This window comes from Labrus bergylta, chromosome 2 (assembly GCF_963930695.1).
Source record: "Labrus bergylta chromosome 2, fLabBer1.1, whole genome shotgun sequence".
NCBI lineage: Eukaryota > Metazoa > Chordata > Actinopteri > Labriformes > Labridae > Labrus > Labrus bergylta.
The window spans coordinates 17849364-17871806 of NC_089196.1; the positions used below are offsets into that span (position 1 = coordinate 17849364).

At 38.3% G+C, this 22443-nt stretch overlaps 1 protein-coding gene across 4 annotated transcripts in view; it reads right to left on the reverse strand.

Moving 5' to 3' along the window:
• smarca2 (SWI/SNF related, matrix associated, actin dependent regulator of chromatin, subfamily a, member 2) overlaps positions 1–22443 on the reverse strand; it is a 62431-nt gene that overhangs the window by 9568 nt on the left and 30420 nt on the right. For all 4 annotated transcript variants that reach the window (XM_065947677.1, XM_065947671.1, XM_065947678.1 and 1 more), the window contains 11 exons: positions 22128–22370; positions 21693–21806; positions 19628–19732; positions 17902–17988; positions 17366–17412; positions 14975–15141; positions 13707–13870; positions 11330–11557; positions 10960–11037; positions 10048–10266; positions 8668–8891 (listed from right to left, as the gene is read on the reverse strand). In XM_065947677.1, coding sequence (XP_065803749.1) covers positions 8668–8891; positions 10048–10266; positions 10960–11037; positions 11330–11557; positions 13707–13870; positions 14975–15141; positions 17366–17412; positions 17902–17988; positions 19628–19732; positions 21693–21806; positions 22128–22370 — 1676 coding nt within the window. The remainder of the gene's footprint in view (positions 1–8667; positions 8892–10047; positions 10267–10959; positions 11038–11329; positions 11558–13706; positions 13871–14974; positions 15142–17365; positions 17413–17901; positions 17989–19627; positions 19733–21692; positions 21807–22127; positions 22371–22443) is intronic.

Genomic DNA, 22443 nt, shown 5'->3' on the forward strand with positions numbered 1-22443 from the left:
TTTTTTTTTTCCGTTTCTTGTTTTCTTACCCAAGCAACTCTAATCAAGCGACTTGCCGTTAGATAGTTGCAATAACACTGTGTGTTCCTCCGGAGACATTTTAGTCACAACTCTCCGTGTTCATAGCAACTGATTAGTCAGATGTTAGTGAGATCAGTTCGCTGTTTGGAAGTCCGTTCAGGCTTTTTAGTGTATAGCAGTTCATGTCTTTATTTCCAGTTGGATGTGCAGTCATATATTGTATTTCAGATGTTTTACACGGGCATTACGTTTAACTTTAAAACTAAAATGAGGACAAGGTTTAAGGATAATAATACCTGTTCCAAAATTACAGGAATGACTCAACTATAACCACCTACAATGTCCATGGACTTAATCACCCCATTAAAAGGAAAACAATATATAGCCAGCTAAAGAAATTACATTGCTCGATTGCTTTATTACAGGAAACTCACCTACCTGAAATAGAACATAAAAAATTAAAAAGGGAGTAGGTTGGTCAAGTTTACAGTTCTTCATATGGTAAAAAAAAGGGGAGTGGCAATTTTAACTCATAGGACATTAGCCTTTTCTTCAGAAAAAGTTATACAGGATAAATTTGGGAGATTCGTTATGATAGTGGGCACCATAGGAGAAATGGCGGTATCTATTTTGAACCTTTATGCTCCAAATGAATATGAACAGAATTTCTTTACAGAGATTGCAAATATAATTGCTGATAATGCATAATGCAGATTTCGTCAAACCTAAAGAAAATAAGGCTGAAAGAGCAAATTAAGCTTGAAAATAAAATGAAACAACTAGAAATAAAACATAAAACCACAGGAATGCATAACATTCTATTAGAACTTCAGCCTTGGATGAACTCCTCACGTATAAAGAGGAGGGGGCTTTAAGATTTTCCAAACAAAGATTTTATGAGAAGGGAAACAGGGCTAGTCGTTTACTAGCCTTCCAACTCCGTAAGGCCCAGGCTAATTGTTTAGTTCCCAAGGTAAACCATCCTAAACGTAAAAAAAATAGTATCTCAACTAAAAGAAATAGAAGATGCTTTTGCTTCATTTTATAAAAATCTTTATGAAGATCCTGGGCAACAAACGATTGGTGATAAAACTGAGGCATTTCTTACCAACCTGCATCTACCCTCCCTGACAGAAACTGAGGCTTTAGAAATGGTATTGGATATTAATGAAACTGAAATACGAGAATCCATAAAAAAAAAAAAAAAAACAATTCTCCAGGGACAGATGGACTCCCCGGGGAGTCTTATAAATGTTTCACAGAAGATCTGGAGGCCAATGTTAACTCTTGTTTTTAATGATGTGCTTTCTAAAAAGGACCTACCAAGCTCATGGTCAGAGGCAATTATATCAGTGATCCACAAGGAAGGTAAAGACCCTATCTACGGTGAGGGCTACAGGCCGATTAGTTTACTTTATAATGACCTGAAGTTACTTACAAATATCATGGCAAAAAGGATGCAAACAATTATAACAAAGTTGATTAACCCAGAACTGGTTTTATTCCCAGCAGACAAGGATCAAATAATAAACAACAAATAAGGAGAACATTAAATATAATTTCCTGTGCAAGGAAAAGTACTCAACATTCTATGTTGATTAGTTTTGACGCACAGAAAGCCTTTGATACTGTGAGTAGGCACTTTTTACATAAAACCTTGGATACTATGGGATTCCATCCGGAATTTGTTGAATGGGTAAGGGTTATATATACAAATCCAAAGTCATATGTGAGAGTGAACAGTTGCTGCTCAAATGTTTTTGGTATGAAAGGGGTCAGACAGGGAGACTGTCTCAGTCCCCTGTTATTTGCAATTAAGATCGAGCCCTTAGCAGCATTAATAAGGCAAAATACAAATATTAAAGGTATAAAAGATGTAGGTCAAACAGAGCACAAAATATCCCTGTACACTGATGACATTTTAACATATATCAGTGATCCAATTGCCTCTGTTCCTGCATTAATGAGTAATATAAAAGAATATGGCAAGCTCTCAGGCTACCAAATTAACCAATCAAAATCTGAGGCAATGATGTTGTTTGGGAATCAAAAACTAGCAGAAAAATTTAAATTTAGTTTTTCTCATGGTGGCTTCAACCTTGGGATTGTCATTACCTCTGACACATCGCAGCTGTTTAAGGCTAACTATGGTAAACTATTATGTGAGATAAAGAATGATCTTACGAGATGGGAAATCCTCCCCTTATCTTTAATATGGAGAATGTAGACAATTAGAATGAACATATTACCAAGGCTGCTATTTCTGTTCCAATCTTTACCGCTAGAGGTTCCCATGTCCATGTTTAAAACAACCAACAAGTGGCTATCTCAATTTATTTGGCAAAATAAAAGGCCCAGGATAAAATTGAAAAGGCTTCTTTACTCGAAATAAAATGGGGACCTGGATTTACCTAATCTAAAAAAATATTACTGGGCAGCCCAGTTTAAGTCAATGGTTGCATGGTTGACTCAGAATAAAGATACCTTGTGGGTTGGGATGGAACAGAGTACTTGCCCTAATATGCCGTTAGACAGAACCCCATTCTTAAATCATGAAACCTGGAATTTAAATAAAATCAATAATATATGGATCAAAAACACTTTAACACTTTAGAAAGAAACTAATGCTTCCCAGATCAATATCCAGAGCAATGAGGATAAATGAGGACATAATTCAGATTTTCTCCCAACTAAACTAGTGTAAAAAATGGGAAGAAAAGGGTTTGACTTTATTGGGCCAGTTGTTTGATGGTAAAGATCTAATGTCCTTTGAACAAATTAAACATAAATACAGTCTTCCTGCTCACGATTTTTTCAGATACCTACAGCTTTGACACTATTTACAAAAACACAAAGAGTGGGAAAGACTTTGCAGACTTGCCATCTCCAAAGAGTGGGAAAGACGGCATTACCGTCTAATATAGAGAATTTTTTATTTTAACGATTAAGGGAACTATTAAAAAGAAGATAATATCATATATTTACAAAATATTACAAGAAGAGACAATGGATGACAGTTTTGATATCAAGGAGAAATGGGAACTAGAGATGAACACCATTATTTCAGACGAGAAATGGGTCTTGTCATGTAGAGAGGGACACAAAGTGGAAGGAGTTCGAATGGAACGTTAAGTTGAGGTTTTTTAAGACCACTCTTATCACTTCCAAATTTGGTAACACCTCTAATCAATGCTGGAGGGGCTGTGGCTTTGTATGAGACCACACCCATATTTTCTGGGACTGTCCAAAGTTAACAAACTATTGGCAAAACATAAAAAAAGAAATTGAAAAATGTTTAAATATAGAATTGCCTCTAGAACCTTCTTATTTTATTTTAGGAATATTGCCTGATAATATAGAAGGTTAACATCTTATTACTAAGAGTCCTTCTTCTAATTGCTAAGATGATAACTGTCTCCTGGCTGAAGCAGCAGCCCCCAATGTTAACACAATGGAAACAAAGAGTTAAAGAGGTATATAATATGGAATTCATAACTGCAAAGTTAACATTAAAAACAGAGACTTTTTTGGTTAAATGGTCTCCAATAAACACCTTCTTTTGCAAATGATGTGTGTGTGGGGAGGAAGAAGTTGAGAAACAACTAATTTGTTCAATATGTATGTTTCCACACTTGTCTGTGAGTGTGCATGTGTGTATATTTAAGTCGGTGTGTGGGGGTCCATATATGTATGTGCTTGTGGATGCTACAATGTATTTACCTTTTTTTTCTCTCCTTGCTACCTTGCATACAATGTCCGTTTACAGCTCCCACTTACAGGAATGGGTATTGTTCATTATCCAGCACAGACAAGGTAGCAAGGAGAGAAAAAAAAGGTAAATACATTGTAGCATCCACAAGCACATACATATATGGACCCCCACACACCGACTTAAATATACACACATGCACACTCACAGACAAGTGCTGGATAATGAACAATACCCATTCCTGTAAGTGGGAGCTGTAAACGGACATTGTATGGACACTTAATTACGGGATGCCCTAAAAGACATTTTCCTTGGCTAACACTGAAGAACATATGACTGTACTGTGCAATATTATGTGTTTAACTGAAATAAAAAGAAGTTAAAATCTTTAAATGTCTTCAGTCAAATAAGAAATCAGTGTGACTTCTAATCAATTAAGATAATTTTGTTTATCTGCTTCTCTTCTCTTAATTTGGACCGATTAAAGTCATACAAAAATGTAAATAAAACCAACAATAATGAATCAATAAAACAATAGTGATTCACAATTGGTGAGTGCTGTTTTTTTTTTTTTTGTATTTTCAGTCCCAAAGCTTTTCTTAGATGTACTGATTGTAATTTGTCAGTTGTTATGATATAATATCTGTTTTGTATTAACATGAAAAATGCAGCACGATCAATAATGAATTGTTTATGCTTGAGGCCAGTCTGGCTGTGTCAGTGAGGTAAACAACGAGCAATTGGGAAAGAATGGCAATGTGGTAACAAGAGTGAAAATAGAAAGAATCATTGTAGAGGTAATTATAAGCAGGATACTGAATAAAACAAATAACTGCAGAGCTGTTAGAGGGTTGGTTTGCAATGATACGATATGTATGACTCATTATTGGATTCATAAACCAAACATGTACAATGCTAAATCCAGTCCAAGGTTCTTCAGAGACAGTACGCAGAAGAACACAGTTTTACAAATGAGCCTGCTGTAACAAGGAAGAGAAAAAGAATCACACTATCCTTGATGCCTCCTTCCTCCAACGGGGATCAAGATTGAGATAATTATAGACAGGATTGACTTCAAATGCAACCTTCTACTAAACTACGTTTCCCAGAGTTTAAAATGTGCTGAGACGAGGAAGAAGAAAGATGAAATCCAGATTTAAAAATCGGCCTTGTTAACAGTTTGACACTATGTCAGTAATACTAATTGCTGCTCATCCGCATTGCTTCCTCGTCAAAATAAAACTTTTTATTCAAACTATTCCTCGATTAGAATGACTTTATCAGTCACTGAGGTCCCGCTGCTGTGTTTTCAAAGAGCTTCTTTTCCAGGGCTGATTGTTTTCTATTTCTACATTTTAGAAATTGTTTGCTTCTTCTTGCTACTTGCCCTTAAAAAGTAAGAGAGGAACCGAAGAAGCAACGAGTCAGACTGTGCAAAGAAAGTAAATAACTTAGTTTTGTATGAATACATGATGGACACGTGCATGAATGTACATCAAAATATTTTGATAATGAATTACTTTGACGTACCGTAACAAATAATCTTATCAAGAACTAAAATAACAGGTTTGTAATTGATGTAATGGTTGATTTATAAATGCTTAACTCACCATTTATCAAGTGTAGATTAAGCCTCATTCCTCACAAAAATAAGCTTTTTAATTAAAATGAAACATTTATAACTGTCATGATGTATTACACATAAACATGTATTAATTTTAGGAAAGATGATTTATAGATTGTGAATACATTATTAACTAATGATGCTCTACTTATGCTATAGTGTGTTGTTATTATGAAGTGTTAACCAAAATTCTCATACTAGCATGCTATGCTTCTATAAGAGTGCTGAAACTTTCAAAAAATGTTGAATTTCAACAATGTAATGGCATCAGGATTAATGCATTAAAGGTGACAGCCCTGATAAAAATAAGAGCATTTCTAGGAACAAACTGCTAGTACTGGTGCCGACTAGCGAGGGTGATGGAATTTAACTGTTTAGTTGACTTAACTAGCATATCCCTTCAATAGATTAATTTCTTAAACATCAGATTTGACCTGTTTAAAAATCCTCAGGATTTCTCTTAAAGAACTACAACTCGACAATAGGATTTATAGGTCACCACTTAATGGTTATAACAGCAGCAGCTAAGAAGTCTAGACTGATTTTAGTGTAGAAAAACTCAAACATTGTACAATCAAGAATCCACAGTGGTGCCTCTGGGCTGTGCACGTGCTGTGGGCTAAAAATTCACCATGCAGACTGTGCTGAAACCACAGAGGTTGCTGGTATGTTTAAAATGGGCTTTCGCATATTTGATGTATAAAGTGTGTTGCCTTTCAGCCCAGCGTTACGGTTGTTGCGACGTCTGGAAACAGACTAAACTGTTGACTTGCTTGAAAACCACTGGAATTAAAAGAAATATGATCATAAAGTCTGTAACTGAGCAGGGTTGCGGTGGTAAGAAGGTAAAATAACTGATGGTTTAAAACAGCATCAACATCTGTGCTCGATCATCAAAGGAGTCTCAGTTGTTCACTCTGTTTACTAGAAATCTCTACACACTTAGGCCTTAATATGTTGTTGTTGTTTTTTTTTTGAGGAAACTGATGCTGGTTTCATATGTTTCTCTATGCAGTTTTGAGAGCTAGTTTGTCTTACTGCAGAGTTAGGAATCATGAAGTGTTGGGATAGAAAAAATGGATGATATCCCAGTCTAGTTTAGAGAAAGGAGTGTCAAGGTTTGATTGAGATGCTCTGGGACAACTTGTAACTGGGAGAGGAAAGAATTTGACTTTGGAAAGGCAGGTTGCAGTTTCCTGGAAAAGCTCCTACAAACTAGTGAGCCAGTGCATAGTTTGGTAGTGGGAACACAAAAGCACATGTTCTTTCATGCACGAGTGCATTTTACAGAGACTGACACTCACACACACTAAGAACTTTGCACATGGGTAAAAGAAAGAAAAAGCAGACGCAACGGAATAAACCACACACACAAAAATAAACTCTAAGGACTTTTAGACTTTAAGAAGACAAGGATGTTTTCACACTGTTTCTTTCCAAAGACATGCCCTCATGTCTGTCCAGGGACAAATCTGTGCTTTCGATTGGATAATCAAAGCAAAACCTGTGCTGTACTATTGTACTCAAAGTACATCTTTAAAAAAAAGGCACCAAACCAGACCAGTAGAGGCCCTCATGAAAATCATTTATGCCTTCATACACAAAATAGTTAAGGGCCTTTCAGATAGGACGCAGTGCGGGCTGAAGTCGCCGCAGAGTAGGGCGCAAAGCAAAAGGGGAGAGCGCACACAAGCTAAAAACAACAGTGCGCGTTGCTAGGAGACCGAGAAAATCCTTGGGAAAATAGCTTGGGAAAGTAGCTTCTGCCACAGCACTATGTAGACCTCTGTGTCCACTATTGAGGAAAAAAGCCCAACTTTTCTTCTGCTGCGGAGGGGGAGTCGAGCAGCAAAGAAAAAGAGGGTTTGTGTTCATGACACAGGGATTAAAGCAACAACAAAAAAAATTTGACTGAAAATTGTCAAGGTATAAAACAACAGAGGTGTTTTCTACTTTAGGAATAAAATTAACATGTTTTTCTTTTTTGAAGCTAATGATCTAGGCTGACAGATATGAGCTTGCTTCATTTTAACAAATTTGACCTACAGTCAAGTGAATTTTATGCCTATATAAAGTAACAGGCGCAGGTGTTCTATAAAAAAATTGGAATAAGTTAAAGTATGAAAAAGTCAATGAAGTTAGGGGGGTCTGGGGGGATTCTCCCCCAAAGGAAAAATCTAGCTATTCTAACATTCAAAAAAGAAAAAGATTTTTGCAGCATCGTAGCGACGGAGAACTTTAATCCCTGGATGAACTCATCAGAGCATGTCAGGTTTAGGCTCGTCCAGGAGCTGCAGCGCTAAAATGACTGCTTCACGGGCATGACACACAATACAAGTAACACACCTGGTACGCCCGAACTGTTGGAAATCTCTTTCTTGCCGATTTCCCAGTAGGTATTTAAACTAGAGCTCAGGAAAGTGAGACAACATTTGTTGTGATCTGAGCTACCCTCCTATTGGACGCACGGAGGTGACATCAGGGAGCACAACGCTAAACTAGCAAATGTTTTAACTTCTGCGCAGCGCGTAAGAACAGCAAGCGCGACCCTGCGCTGCGCTCAACTCGGCGGCGAGGAGATACGCTCTTGAGTTGAGCAACACAATACACAATGAATGGGCTTGACAGGGCATGCAGTGCCCACCGCGTCCTATCGGAAAGGCCCTTTAGAGTATATTTAGCTCCTGGTACAAAGTGTTCCACCTTTACTTACTGGTAAGTGTCTGGAATCGGCTCATGCTATTTAAGGTGCATTTGGGCCACAGGGGACATACTTTTTAAATATTGCAAAGAGCCAGGTGAGCCCACTTTGCCTCATAACTAAAAACAGATCTCCTGCAGGCGGACACACAGGTGATCGCTTTCCCAAAAATCCTGTTTAAATGATCGAGCGTACATTCTACAAGAGCTAGAGCGATCATTTTTCTCAACAGAGGTTTTTAGGTTTTTGACGAATTAACAACTGAAGGTAGTCTGTGAATGGGGACGTTTTTCACTCTCAGAACACAAGATAAGATAAGACAAGATAAGATAACATGAGCCTGCCAGTGGTTTTCAGCTGGCTTTGTAGAGAAATAACAGACTGTAAAGTTTACACAATACTTTTGTCATGTTGCAAATTAAGCACAGCAGGAGTGAGTATTTGACTAATAATACTCAACGACTTCTGCATTGTAATTCAAAGAATTACATCTTTTTATATGAATGTAAAAATTGGGTAAAGCGTGGGGCCTTTTGACCAGATCTGTTTCACTCGCATCTGGATGAAACTCTTACAGGTTGTTTTAGCTCGAGGTGTAAATGATGTCCTTACCCATCTCTGTAGTTGATGACTGTATCGATGATGGTGTTCATTTGCTTGGTGAGTTTGGGGGGGTTGGGGGAGAGTTTCTCAGCTGGTGGACGTCCTCGTTTCTTCTTGGCCTTGGAGCTCCCATCCTCTCTGCTCGATGAGTCCTTGTCCTGACGCCTCTTGCGTCTGCGCTTTTTCAGACGGATCTCCTCCTCCATCTCTTCCAGGTTTCCATCCTCAACGGCCTGGGGACAAAAAACAGACAGTTAATCGCACATTAAGTGGATTTCTTAACAAATGTAATTGATTTTAGTAACCATCTGTGTAATCACATTTACAATTTCAAGGCAAAATAACGAGGCGAATTAAACACCAGCAGCAAGTCCTGTACCTGATGTGGTGTTTTTCTTTGGCTGTCAAGCTTCCTCAGATATTCTCTGTTGAATACTTTTAATTTCTTAAGCTTTGCAAACAGGTCTCTACATAATTATCTACTTTTAATAAGAGTCTCCCTCAACTACAGCTAACACCTCCAAACATGTGTCACCTTGGTCTCAAAGCTTTGTTCTATTCTTGTTTCCCCGCAACACCTCAGCCCGAGTCAATAAAACGGATCTTCCACAGCGACATGTACTGTGTGTCAAAGCTTGTTTGTTGTGGGTGACTCAGCTGCTGTTAGCTATAGTCTGAGATCAACTTCAAATCCAGTCATGGTTGTGAACCGACAGGTCGACTGATTATTCCAGTTGGTCAGTGTTTGATATATACTACTGTGGCTCTGATAAAGATTACTGAGCCTTTTGACCAAAACTAAATCTCTGGATATGAGAGTAGTCAGGAAACGATTAATACTGACTGACATTAAAGAATAAACAAGTTTCTTGGTTGTTACTTTGGAGGGCCAACAAACTTCTTTTTCAATTTGAAAGTCTGAGAATAAAGATACAAAATGAAAAATGAATTAAACTGCAGGTTATTGGCAGTCTCTTGAATATAAACAATGTGAGATTATATAATGGCTATATAGAGAAGACTGAATGACAAAGAAGTTTCGCGTTCCAATAGTTGTTAAGCAGGAAAAACTTTATATCTTTAATTACACTGAAGGAGTTTGTGCGGATCAAATCAGATGGTAAATGATACAAGATTGCTGTAATTACCTGCAGAAGAGCGGAGTTAACAAGTGGAAAAGAAAAGAAGATTTTCAATCACAGCAGACACGCTGCACTACTTATACATGCGCTTACATTTCTCCGAGGTTGGTTCGATGTAATGGATTGAGATTGGAGTGGTTCATTTCAAATCTACAGTGGCAGGGCAGGAAAGTGTGCTGTGTAGATTACTGTTTAGGATATAAAAAGCAGAATAGAATTTCTTGTAAACAACAGATCTATACTTTACCCGTAGCCACTGTTTTTCAGTCAGTGCGTCACTGTAGTCCACATCCCGGCGGCAACGTGATCCTCGCCCAAACATCTTCTCCTCCTCCTCTTCGTATGTGAGCCGCTCAACCTCGGCATCATCTTTAATGATCCAAGAGGGCAACTCGTCCTCCTCCATGAGACGAGGCTTTCGCTTTGGGTTCCTCGCATGCTCCCGGCGGCGGTCCATATCCATACGCTACAATGGAGAACGTAAGGAACATCAGATCAGTAGATTGTTGTAAGACTATTGGTTTCTAAAGGACCCTTAAGATGGACTCATACTGGACACAAAGGGTGAATAGCATTACCTTTGTAAAAACCTAAAGTTATATGACTTACAACATATGTTGAAATCAGTACTCAAACCATGAGGTGGATGTATCCTACATGATCAGGCCTTATTGTGTTTGCATTCTTAATTCACTTTGTGAAACAGTACCTCCATGTCTTAAGCATGTACTCGTTTGAGTGGACACACAAGCCTGGTGACTGTCATCGTATCTCATTACTACTAAGAGAGTTATTCAGCATGGAAGCAGCCAATGTGAGCTGGATGCATCAAAAAAGATGGTAACACATTTCAAGCACAGATGGTCTCACAGAGTACCGTAGTGTAAAACTATCAAGTGCTGAGCTGTGAATTGTGTGGTGTATCTGAGTCTTATATCCATGGCGATTTAATCATTAACTATAGAAAGATGCCCCTGGTTGGGTACAGTTGTTGCTAAGTATGACAGTTTCTAAAGCACTGATAGACGTTGACAAGAATAATGAAGAAGTAGGACTACCAACTGTTACACATTTTCTCTTTGGTAAACAAATATTTGAAGACTTTTAACCAGTGATTTAGAAGTCCATTAGATCTACTAAAAACAAGTGTTTTTCTTACCATGAAGAGCTCAAACTCATCTTCGTTGCGGGCTATCATCTGGTTAAGGGTCTCATCATCGGGGACTTCATCTTCTTCCTACAGCAATTTGGAAAAAGGAAAACATCAAAAGACTTCTTAAAACATCCAAGTCAGAGCTTTTAAAGGAAAAAAAAGAACCAGTAATGTTGCATTCAAAACAAATCAGTCTGCAAACAGATTTGATCAAATACGAGTAAAATATCTGACATTGCCTTACAAATATATTTGATATTACAAGTGCTCACTGATCATATCTACTTTCATTATATGCAAATGTCTGATTAAACACAAATACCAGATCTCAATCCTCAGGTGCCCTTAACTCCTAGATAAATATTAATAAAATTACCTCATTCTGCTCCTCGTGCTCTAAAATGGCCTGCAGGAAGGCACGTCGCTCGTGGCTGGAGGACTTCTGGTCAAACATGCCTGCCTGGATGACCTTCTGATCCACGTTTAGTTTGTATTTGGCGGCTGCCAAGATTTTCTCCTCCACGCTGTTAACGGTGCAGAGACGCAGGACACGCACCTCGTTCTGCTGACCAATGCGGTGAGCCCGGTCCTGAGCCTGAAGGTCCTGGAGTCAGCCAAAAGATAAACGAGATCATTTCAGCTGCATCAACAGTAAATAGAATATAATTATACACTTATCAAGGGTAGAGGCATGAATCATAGACTTTTTCATGTTGTGGTTAAAACCTTGCCACTGGTTGTAACACATACTAGCTTAAGGTTGTGATACTGTTCATTGCTCATTATAAAGTCATTACAAAGACTTAAATGTTTTCATTACAGTTGACAGGAAGTTACCTCCTGATTATTTTCTTTGGACCAAAATGGACATTTGACACAATATATCAGGGATATTTAAACGATTTACCCCCATGATGAGGTCTTTTGTTTTTGGTGTTTCTTGTTTTATCTTTCATCTTTAAAATGTCATATAAACGTTTATAATTTTTAGAAAAAAAGGAACATAGTAATATAGAATCTAAATCTGGAAAAAAACACATTTTTTCCCGTCAGTAGGTACAAATCAAAGCACACACACACACACACACACACACACACACACACACACACACACACACACACACACACACACACACACACACACACACACACACACACACACACACACACACACACACACACACACACACACACACACACACACACACACACACAACATGCATCTTATTGGAAACATGCAGGTGGGTTCAGCACCTGCGTGACAAGAAATACCAACTGTATTGTGTTCCCAATCCTAAATCCCACAAAAACTTTTCTACCACTGTGATTGTGTCTAGTCAAGCATTTAGAATACAAATAGAGAAAGTATCTATCTATTAAAAGTTACTATGGGCACTGATGCTCAGGTTTTCTTTGCTTTGCACAATTGTGACTAGACCAACCACAGGGCAGACTATCTCAAACAAAAGGATTTAGAATGAGTGATTCATTATACTAAAAAGTCAGATGGGGCTATGTCGCTAACATGTTCAGTTGGCTGACCTGTAATCAATAAAAGCTGACTAGAGGCAACAACAGTACTTAACTCCGCACAAAGTTAAGCATTGATACTCAGATATGATGGTCAACTATCCCTCACTGTGTCAGTGAGCTGTGTTAACCTGCTACTTAAATAGATAGAAGACGTTTTTAGTATCTACCTGGATTTAATGTCAAACTAAGCTTAGTATGTTTTTATAAGGATTATCATTGTGTCTTTCCGGGCCCAAAAATGTTGCATCAGTTCCATTTTAAATTTAGCTGTGTACATGCAAACAGGGTCCAAATTTATCACCCGCCAAGCGCCAAATGCGGGTTGATTTTCTGTTTGGAGAGTAAATTACACAGGGCTATTCGCCACATGGCGGGTAAATGTTCATATCCAACATTCATGTATAAAAAGAGTATTAAGTGCATTTGAACAACTGCAGCTACTTTTGCCTGCTCCTCTGCTGACTGCATGACCCAGCATCGCGGGAGCACGCTGAGACACACCAACATACGCAAACGCACACTGGAATGCCAGCCACCACATGCAGCTGTTTACTTCTCATCATCATTGTCATCCCACAGCCTGATGTAGTTTGTAAACTTCTCCACACGGACTCTGTTAAACAGTGCTGTGTTATAAACACTGTGCACACCAACGGTTGCTGGGTTACTGTCCGAGGGAAGCATGGTCGAAAATCGAAGCATACGGTTCCTCACCAACCACTTCACGTCTCAAACAAGGAGACTCCATAATCAGAACTGTGAAGCTAGCGAAGTCAGTGGGCATAGTTAGGTGTATATCCGGGGCCAGAGCGGGCGACATCGCATCTCATTTAATGATTTCTCGCTCAATCTGTTTTATGTGTACTATAAAAGAAATGAGTCCAGCAACAGTTTATCTCATTTGCATTTAGTGCTTCTAATGAATTCATGGCGCTGGGCTGGTGTGACAGATGTTGCACAAATCTGGAAAGTAATAGGACTTTGGTAGAGTTGTTCTGTTGTCAGGCTTGGGAAAAGGGCTGAAGAGAAGAGATCTTCTTCAGAGGTACCTTCACTCCTTTTAGGTAATAGAAGAAAAAAAAACTATACAACTGTTTACTTGAATTCATCAGTGGCATTTACCAAAAACTCTCAATATGACCACCAGTCATGCATTTACACCATGCATAGAAGTATCATCTTTATAGTTTACAACAATACAAATAAACATACTGATGTACCTGGTGTGGGTTCCAGTCACTGTCAAAAATGACAACAGTGTCGGCAGCCTGCAGGTTGAGACCGAGTCCACCGGCTCTGGTACTGAGCAGGAAGATGAAGTACTGAGACCCTTCCTCGTTAAATTTCTTCAGCAAAGCTGCTCGGTCGTCAGCCTTTGTTGTTCCTGAAACAACAAAAGGAGTCGCTCTGAGTTTGTGAAGGTAACTTTGATAAAGACTGCGTGAACTTTATCTTGATTTATTGGTCCAAAGTGTAGTGTTGTCAGGAAAGTTCACATGTCCCGCCCCCCTTTCCTGACCAATTAGACTGAAAGTTGTTTTGTGTTTGTATTCATCTTTGTAATGTGTCTGGAGGCAAACTTTAGAATTGTCTTCAGCTACTGTTTAGTCACTTATACACAGCAGGGGTCAAGGAATGAAAGAAAAGAGACTCAATATCATGTTGCATATTTCATAAGGTTTCAATAGGAGCCCAATAATGAATTGTTAACTTCTCCTCAGATAACTTCAGTGTAAAGTGAACCCTGGTGTCAGAGCAGAGTCAGTCACACCAAAATAATAAGTCATATTCACACACACGTTTCTCCTTGCATAGGCAGTAAAATGCTCACACTGTGGAGCCCTGCTGTTATTATGGAGAAACATTCTGCAACTCAAATATGCTGAGTAGGAGAAAACAAATGCTGCTTTCACACTTACAAACCAGGGTGAGCTGAATGTGTGATTGCAAACAGCTGAATTCTTCACTCCGACTTTACCTGGAATTTTTTCCTGCAAGTCCCCTAAGAGATTTTCCGCGTGAAGTTGGGGTAAAGGGATATCAGGACGCAGCAGGAAATATTGAGGAAAATTCACCATGACTGAGTGGAAGGGGGTTATGGCTTTTATAACCTGAGCTCAGCGCACTACCACAGTCTATAAGCAAACGACTGGTCTGACTGGTGAGTATGTCAAACTTTAGTAGCACTGATATACTTTCAGTTAAAAAAATTGCATTGTATAGCGTTGGACTCAGTTGCTTTGTCAGCCATTTCTGTGTCGTTCCTATTACCATCATGTCTTGCCTCCTGAGACCCCCCCCCCCCCAATGTGGACATGGTAGAGTCGCCGTTCTCTCTATTGAAAGGTGTTATTCAATAAATCTAATTTTAAAACCTACTACTTTTAAAGTGGAAAAGTTGCATATTGTTGTTTTAAGTTGTCAAATGAATTATCTTTAAGATTTGTAGATAATAAAAATTTAAACATAGTTAGAGGTGTGAGCTTACCATCAAGACGCAAGTACTGGAAGTTGCGGTAGCTGAAGTAGTCCTCCATGATTGTCATAAGAGTGGTCATTTGGCAGAAAAGTAGAACTCTGTGATTTGTAGCATGAAGTTTTGGCAGGATGCGGTCCAGGAGCTCAAACTTTCCAGAAGCTCGATACAGCTCATGTCTGGTGGGAGGAAAACAAACAAAACATGACACAAATGCTCATTACTTATAAATGAATAATTAATAATGCTATGTTACCCCATCAATATCACAGAGTAAGGCTCTTGTTTGGAAAAGTAAGTGACAACTCTTTGTATTTTTTATTACAGACGTTTACAGCAATGTTAGCCATTCTGCGTGAATCAGTATGCTAACAAGATAACAATGAAAATGCTAATATGCGTTTCAAACTAGGCTGTTAGATGTTTTTGTTGATTGGTCAAATTTAGCATTTTGCATACTGTTATATATAACAGACTATTGCTTCAGACATCTGATCTAACATGAACCTATGACTATATCCAATCAATTCAAAATGGACAAAGTATTCTGGTTTATAAATTATTTTCATTCCATCTTTTCCCAAGCTCTGATGAAGCTCCGCCATCACTTTGCCTTTGTACTTAAACACTGATTCCAAAGGAGGCAGAACGTCCCAGGGTGTGTGATTTCACATTGCTTCTTGGTGTAATGGAAGCACTAAAGGCACCTAGGTGAACACACGTTATTTGAAAGAGAATGTCAACAGACTGCGACAGACACAGGGCGAAAATCGTATTCACTCCACAGGCTGCTGCAGTGATACATTAGGTCCCATTTAGGTCCCGTTTTTAGAGAAGTGACTAAAAACGGGACTTTAAACTTTAAAGCTCAAGAGGCAATGTTTAAGAAGGCCTAGAGTGTTTACCATCTACAGTAGAATGTAACTGGCTACTTTGAAATCAAATAAAAAATATATTTTTAGATATGTAAAATAATGAACATAGCCTTGCCCATGACAAAATAATAATGCACATCAAGGGCATTAATGTTGTCTTTGTAAATAATATAACTAAGTGTAAGGTGTAAATATGTTCTTTTGTAAATTGTCTGAGATAAAATTTGCTCTATTGAAAGTTTGACTGATAAATTGATTGTTCAGCCTGTTGGGGTTTTTCAGTTAAAGTTACAATTCTCTATCAAAACTGAAACAGAGGTCTGTAAGGCTGTTTCTTTCTACCACCACACCACTGATATTTCTTCATTCTTCTTCAAGTCCTGTTATTTTCAGCCGAAAAAGACGCTGTTTCAAAGGGTTTTAGCAGCTAAAAATCTAAGAATCAGTCCTGCATATCTTCCGCAGCCTTAATGGAATAAGAATATGATGCTTTTGTTTGCAAAACACATACTTTCTAAGTACTGTTGAACTGTGGTAACAGCTTGTGATATCGATAGTATTGCTTTTACTCCACTACATGAACAGACCGGACAACTCGTTATTTTTAATTAGTGTGTTTCAGTCTGTTACAACTGGCTTCACAGACACCCCCCCTACTGTGTCGACAACCATTAGCACAGCCAGTTTAGTACTACAGAATCATCCTCAAAACAGAGGCCTGGTTTGAGGATGATTCTTACAAGGTAGTTAGTTTACTAGAACCCTAAACATCTCACTTCTTAAACGTTATTTCAAAGAATTGCATTAAGAAGCATGTTGTGGCCCCAAAAACGATTACTAATCAATACAAATTGACATGCAACAAACATTTGGGAAAAACGATGTGATGAGCGCTTGTAGTTTAGCATCCTTCACAACCTCGTCTTCTTCACCCTTCATTGATAAATCTTTCATAGGGGTTCTTGCTTTCTTTCTTTCTTTAATTTTCAGATTCTCTTGTCCATGAGTGCAGAATTCTAGCTGTGTCAATCTTCAATTGATTTTATGTTTCAAAATGAGAGTGTGTGTGTGTGTGTGTGTGTGTGTGTGTGTGTGTGTGTGTGTGTGTGTGTGTGTGTGTGTGTGTGTGTGTGTGTGTGTGTGTGTGTGTGTGTGTGTGTGTGTGTGTGTTTGCACTGAATGCAAACAATACACAGGAACAATATTTTTTTCTGTTGCTTGGTAGAGGTACCAGGAAGGTTAAGGTCAGGTGATTAGAGTTCTAGCTCGGGTTATTATAGCCAGAGAGACTAATGCACACTTACATAACTTACAAGCTAGACTACTGTAACGCTCACAATAATTACAATAATTCAGCTACAATAAATACAAAAGCACAAGTGCTGACAAAGTCCAAAAGGAGAAAATACTCCTGTTTTAAAGTCCTGCCACTGGTTGCCATTTATAAAGCACTACATATATAAATATATAGTTAACTCAAGTCCTGATGTGTAAAGTTCATCTAACTTGTTTTTCTTTTCACGCTTACCCATTGATGACGCCATTCGGATAGCCCAAGTGCTCAGCAAAAGATTCCTGCGACAGAAGACATTTACTGGATTAAATCAGAAGTGATGTGAAATTATCTCCTGCATTTCAAAGAGGCTGCCCAGGGGAGACACTTTCAGAACAATTCTCGAAGCTGTCTTTCAAATACACATGACAGGAACTTTGTGTTTCGTGAGACTGACTGCTAATCAGTTTCTTCTGAAATGAAATCAGTTTATTGACAAGGAAATCCTAATGGTTAAGATTGTTTAGTAAGTTCATCTCTCGACAAAAGAACAAAATTAAAATGTTACTTTTTTAGGATATTAGCTCTTAATAAAAATGATCTACTCATGTTATATGATAACTTTAAGGGACATAGCAGAACTTTCAAAACATATCTACAGCAGTGAAGTGATAAATACTAATCAACAGATGATTATTTATCTGGCAAATGTATGACATCAGTCTCATATTTCCAGGGTCAGCAGTCAAGACACTCAGAAAGCCAGTTCCAGTGATCTGAGTAGCACTCACTTCAATGTGTTGGAACATATATGGATGGTTGCAGATCTTCTTCAGCTGCATAATGGTGTTCATCAGGGTCTTTGCCCCTCCTTTCCCCTGCAAGAAGTGAGAACATACATGAAAGAATTCAAACGCTTAATTACACATCCAGTTATAACTAAACAACAAAATCCTTCATTTTAAAGCAAAAATATGTATAGATTTGGTTTGGTGGGCTTTGGCGCCGACCAATGGTCTCTTGAGTTAAACAGCACTTTGGTAAAACACACAGTGTTGTTAAGTCTATTTCTCTTAGACAACAAACATTTGTTTACAAGTCGATGGTGCGAAGCCGGCAAAGACGACATGATTGGAATATGTTTATTCAACTGTTACCATAATGTCTAAAGGCGGGGCCAAATGTCTACATTGGAGAGGGTAATTTATTATGCCAGTTGAGGTAGGTTTGTAAGGTCCCACATGTATGAAGCTAACTTGAAGGTCGACAAGGAAAGAGACAGCTTTTTTGCATTCGATGGATTTATTTATATTTATTTATCATTTATTGATGGATTAATTATTCTTACTCGGCCACTCTCTCTTTTTTTTTTCTTAGCTTCATCTGTCACCCTGTTCATCCTTTTTGCCTCAGCCATTGTATCAAACTGTACAGAGACGGGTTAACTGGCTTCTCTAAATAACTGAAGGCTTGTGTGTGAACTAGTGCCATAAAGGCCATGCACACTTCTTGTGAGATGACCTCGGCTGCCAAAGTTATATAGTGCAGTAAACAGGCGATTGCTTTGGACATAGAGAAACGCCATTCTCCCTGTTGAAATGTATTGAGCTATTACATCGACAGAAGGTGGAAAAGTTAAATATTGTTGCTTTAAGTGGTGTTTCTGGCTTCAAGGACTGTTCAAGGTCAATACTTGATCTCCTGCAGTTCTGCTCTAAGTCCATTCCAACTCTTGACAAAAATATCTGGCATTTACCGATAAGAGGGTTGGTTTGTTGTCTTGTGCTTGGCAGATACTGTATAATGTTTTTTATAGCCTTTTGTATTTTAACAGCTGCCAGCTCTGACCAAAAACAGCATGACAAGAGCAGTGAGAGTGGACTAAAAACGTTACAGTTGCAGTCGGACAGCTAATCAATGACATGAAACTCTCGCTCTTAAGCGCCATAATAAGGAGTTACAGATTTAGATGATTATCTGTCCGTGCGTCATCACAAGTAATCCAACATGTCCCATTGTCAGTAAACGGATTGTTATCATAAATTATTGATTGTTTCATTTGCATGTGTCGTTAGTAGCCCTGGAAATAGTGGAGAAGCTCAGTTTCATTACATACTCTTACAAACTCAAGTTTTGTAGGTTCAAACTTGAAAGATTTTTAATCCTTTATTTTTAATTTGTTTGGAGACCTTTGCAGCCTGCATCCTAAGGTGGTGTAAAAATAGTCTGCTCTTCTAAAAACTAAATTGAGTGCAAAGGTCCAGACCCAGGCTCTGAAATTCAATAAAATGTGCATTATGCCTTTCATCTTTGGAAAACTAATGGTCCATTAAACAGTACATAAAAAGAATATATTGGAGACAACTCAGTCTATGAAACAAAACTCAGGGAACATTTGATATCAAACCGCAGCAATCTGTGAATATGGCTGTTCTATCAGATCTAACAACTCAATTTGTCGTTGATAAAACAAAGCCCAGACCAACAGTGGAGCCACAGGGGTCCCGATGTGTTTACCTTCTTGTCTTTCTCTGAGCCGTCAGTGAGAAGGATTCCCTTCTGCATGTGGCGGTACAGAACTTTCTGTATGGCAGACATGTCACACTTAATGACATACTCCACCTGAGGGAAAGACAACAAACACAATGCATCAGGGAGACCAGGAGTCCTTTCAGCCGAGAGCCTGTAAGAGTTGACATCAGTTTCTAAAATACCTTACTCTTTGTCTTTTAACATTACAAAAAGTAGGTAAAAGACCTTACTTATTGCTATATTACAAAGACCCAGCCTATAAAAGTCACTCCAGGTTTTACAGCAAAGAATACAAGCAGGAATATACACAGCAATAGAGTGAAAGAAAAACACAGTATGCTCCCACCTTGATATAGTCTTAACAAATTATTACATTCATAAATCTAATATAATAATAAACCATGATGAAAGAATATGGACCCTGCTTTGACTGATAATGGTTGATTTTAAAAAGCTACAACTGCTTGAAAGTTTCTGCACAAGTCTCCCAAAGACGTATCTACAATTCTCCTAATGTGAAATACTTCTACAGCTGTAGAAAGAGATAAGTACACTTGGTAAATTCCATGGAATATCCAAAGAAGTTCAATTTGATTTTTCATATTAGTGTTATTAGTGTAAATTAGAATAAGAAGTAAATAAAGGCCCTTCAGCCAATTTTAATTGGCTTTTATTGCCAACACGACTGACGTGCATAGCTCCTTCGGCCCACCTGACTTTAAGGTCAGAGAAGAGGGACATAAAAACAATTTTCATTGGAAATAAATTTAGTAAACACTTCTGAGTGCAAGCCGACTCGCTAACCTTTTTTTATTTAATGAAAAGCTGTAAACTACTGTTAAAAATATTAACAAAACCTCTTTTTGTTATAAAAAAAGGCAAATGGTGACATTTCAAGAAATACAAAAACTTAAACATCTATTTTGAGTTTGTGTTCAGAATATCATTGAAACTTAAATTGCAGTAAAAAAAAAAAAGTCCTCAACTTTCCAGTCAATGCTGTTTGGAATTCATGTTGGTGGCTGAGAGTGGGATAAGGGAAGTTCATAGACTGATTTACATACTGCCAACGGCAGAAGTTACTCTGAAGTTCATGTTCAACACAAAATACATTGAGGTTGAAGGAGGAGAGAAGGAGGATGTCTGCACGTTTCCTGTCTCTCTAGTGAAGCCAGAAGCCCCAAAAAGATTTTTTTTTTTACAGATTTCTTGAAACCCTACAAGTGTGTTCTGCATTCAGCATCTTCAGTTTGAATGCTTTAAGGAAACACCATTTGTTAGAAGAGTTCCCATCATCATAAAATAAACAAGCTGTAAGGGAATAGGACCCTGATGTTGTTCATCATTTAATTAGAATGACTTCTGCTTCAGCACCCTGATGAGTTGATATAATAACCAAAATTGCTTTAATTCCAGTGAAAGCCCAACACAATAAGAGAGTTGGACCCAGAAGTTGAGTTGAAAACAATTATACTGTTAAATGAATTATTTCCCTGGCAGGGTGAACAGATAGTCCTTGATCCTTATCACACACTGATTCACATTCCTCTTTAAGCAGCTTCCCAGCAGTGACCTGGTGGACTCATCAGTGTGTTTTAATTAACATTTTAAGATGGAAAGTTGCCTGTTTCAGCAGTTTTAAGTCTACAACCTTTAATATATGCTGAATAAGTAGGGTGGTGTTTCACTCAAGGTTGTAGACGAAAGTGCCAACAAAGTTTGGATTTAAAAAGTGTGCTAAACGAGAGCATGAATACTAATGTTCATTGTCTGGCTCAGCTTTATGTGATCATGAATTAAATAACAGAACTAGACTCATGTAGTAATGAATGAAACTGCAAAAAGATTTAAGGTTCACAACTGTGAATTATATTTGTATTGGATCTAAATGAACATATTTACTTTATCTGACTTTAAAATATAGTACATTTACTCTAATTAAAATGAATTACCTTCATGAAACATCAATGTGTTTCTACACTGCAAACCCTGCTACATGTTAAATCATGCTTTATCAAACCTGAGCACAAATATTCAGCTTGAATCTCACCTTCTCTGGCAGCTGAGACTCCACCTCTTTCTTCAGTCTGCGCAGCAGGAAGGGGCGGAGCACCTTGTGCAAACGCCGGATAATAAGGATGGTCTCCTCCTCATTTAGGTCAACCTAAACATGTCAAAGGGATATGTCATAAAACAACAAGAGCCACAATGAAAACACCTGGAAAATATACAGTATAACATAGGAGATATGTTCCAATTGTTGAAATTCCACATAAACAGTTTGTTTGACTGACTCCTCCTGATTATTTTTTCTGGCATTGTTTGTTTTTTTGGGACGACTGGTGAAACAAAGGCAGTGTGCTAGTAAATAAGGATGTAGATATTGTACCATTAGAACCATTTGTATGATTACTGTCCACTTCAAAATAATTTCAACAAACTGGAAAGCAGACTTTACATCCAGGCTGTTTCTGCTAGTATTTACCCTCTCTCCTGTCATGGCGAACGGGGCGTTGAACCACTGTTCGAAGGTGCTGCAGCTCTTGAAGATGGTGGGCAGCAAGAAGTTGAGCAGAGCCCACAGCTCGGGCAGCTTGTTCTGCAGCGGAGTACCGGTGAGGAGGAGACGGCGAGGGGCGACGTAGTGGGTGTTTAGTACCTGGGTCAGCTTACAGTGGTGGTTCTTCATGCGGTGGCCTTCATCCACAATCATGTACTTCCAACGAATCTGTGTATGGGAGAAGACTTTTTTAAAACTTTGCTCCTACACTTTGAAATAGAGAAACACACGGAGAGAACCA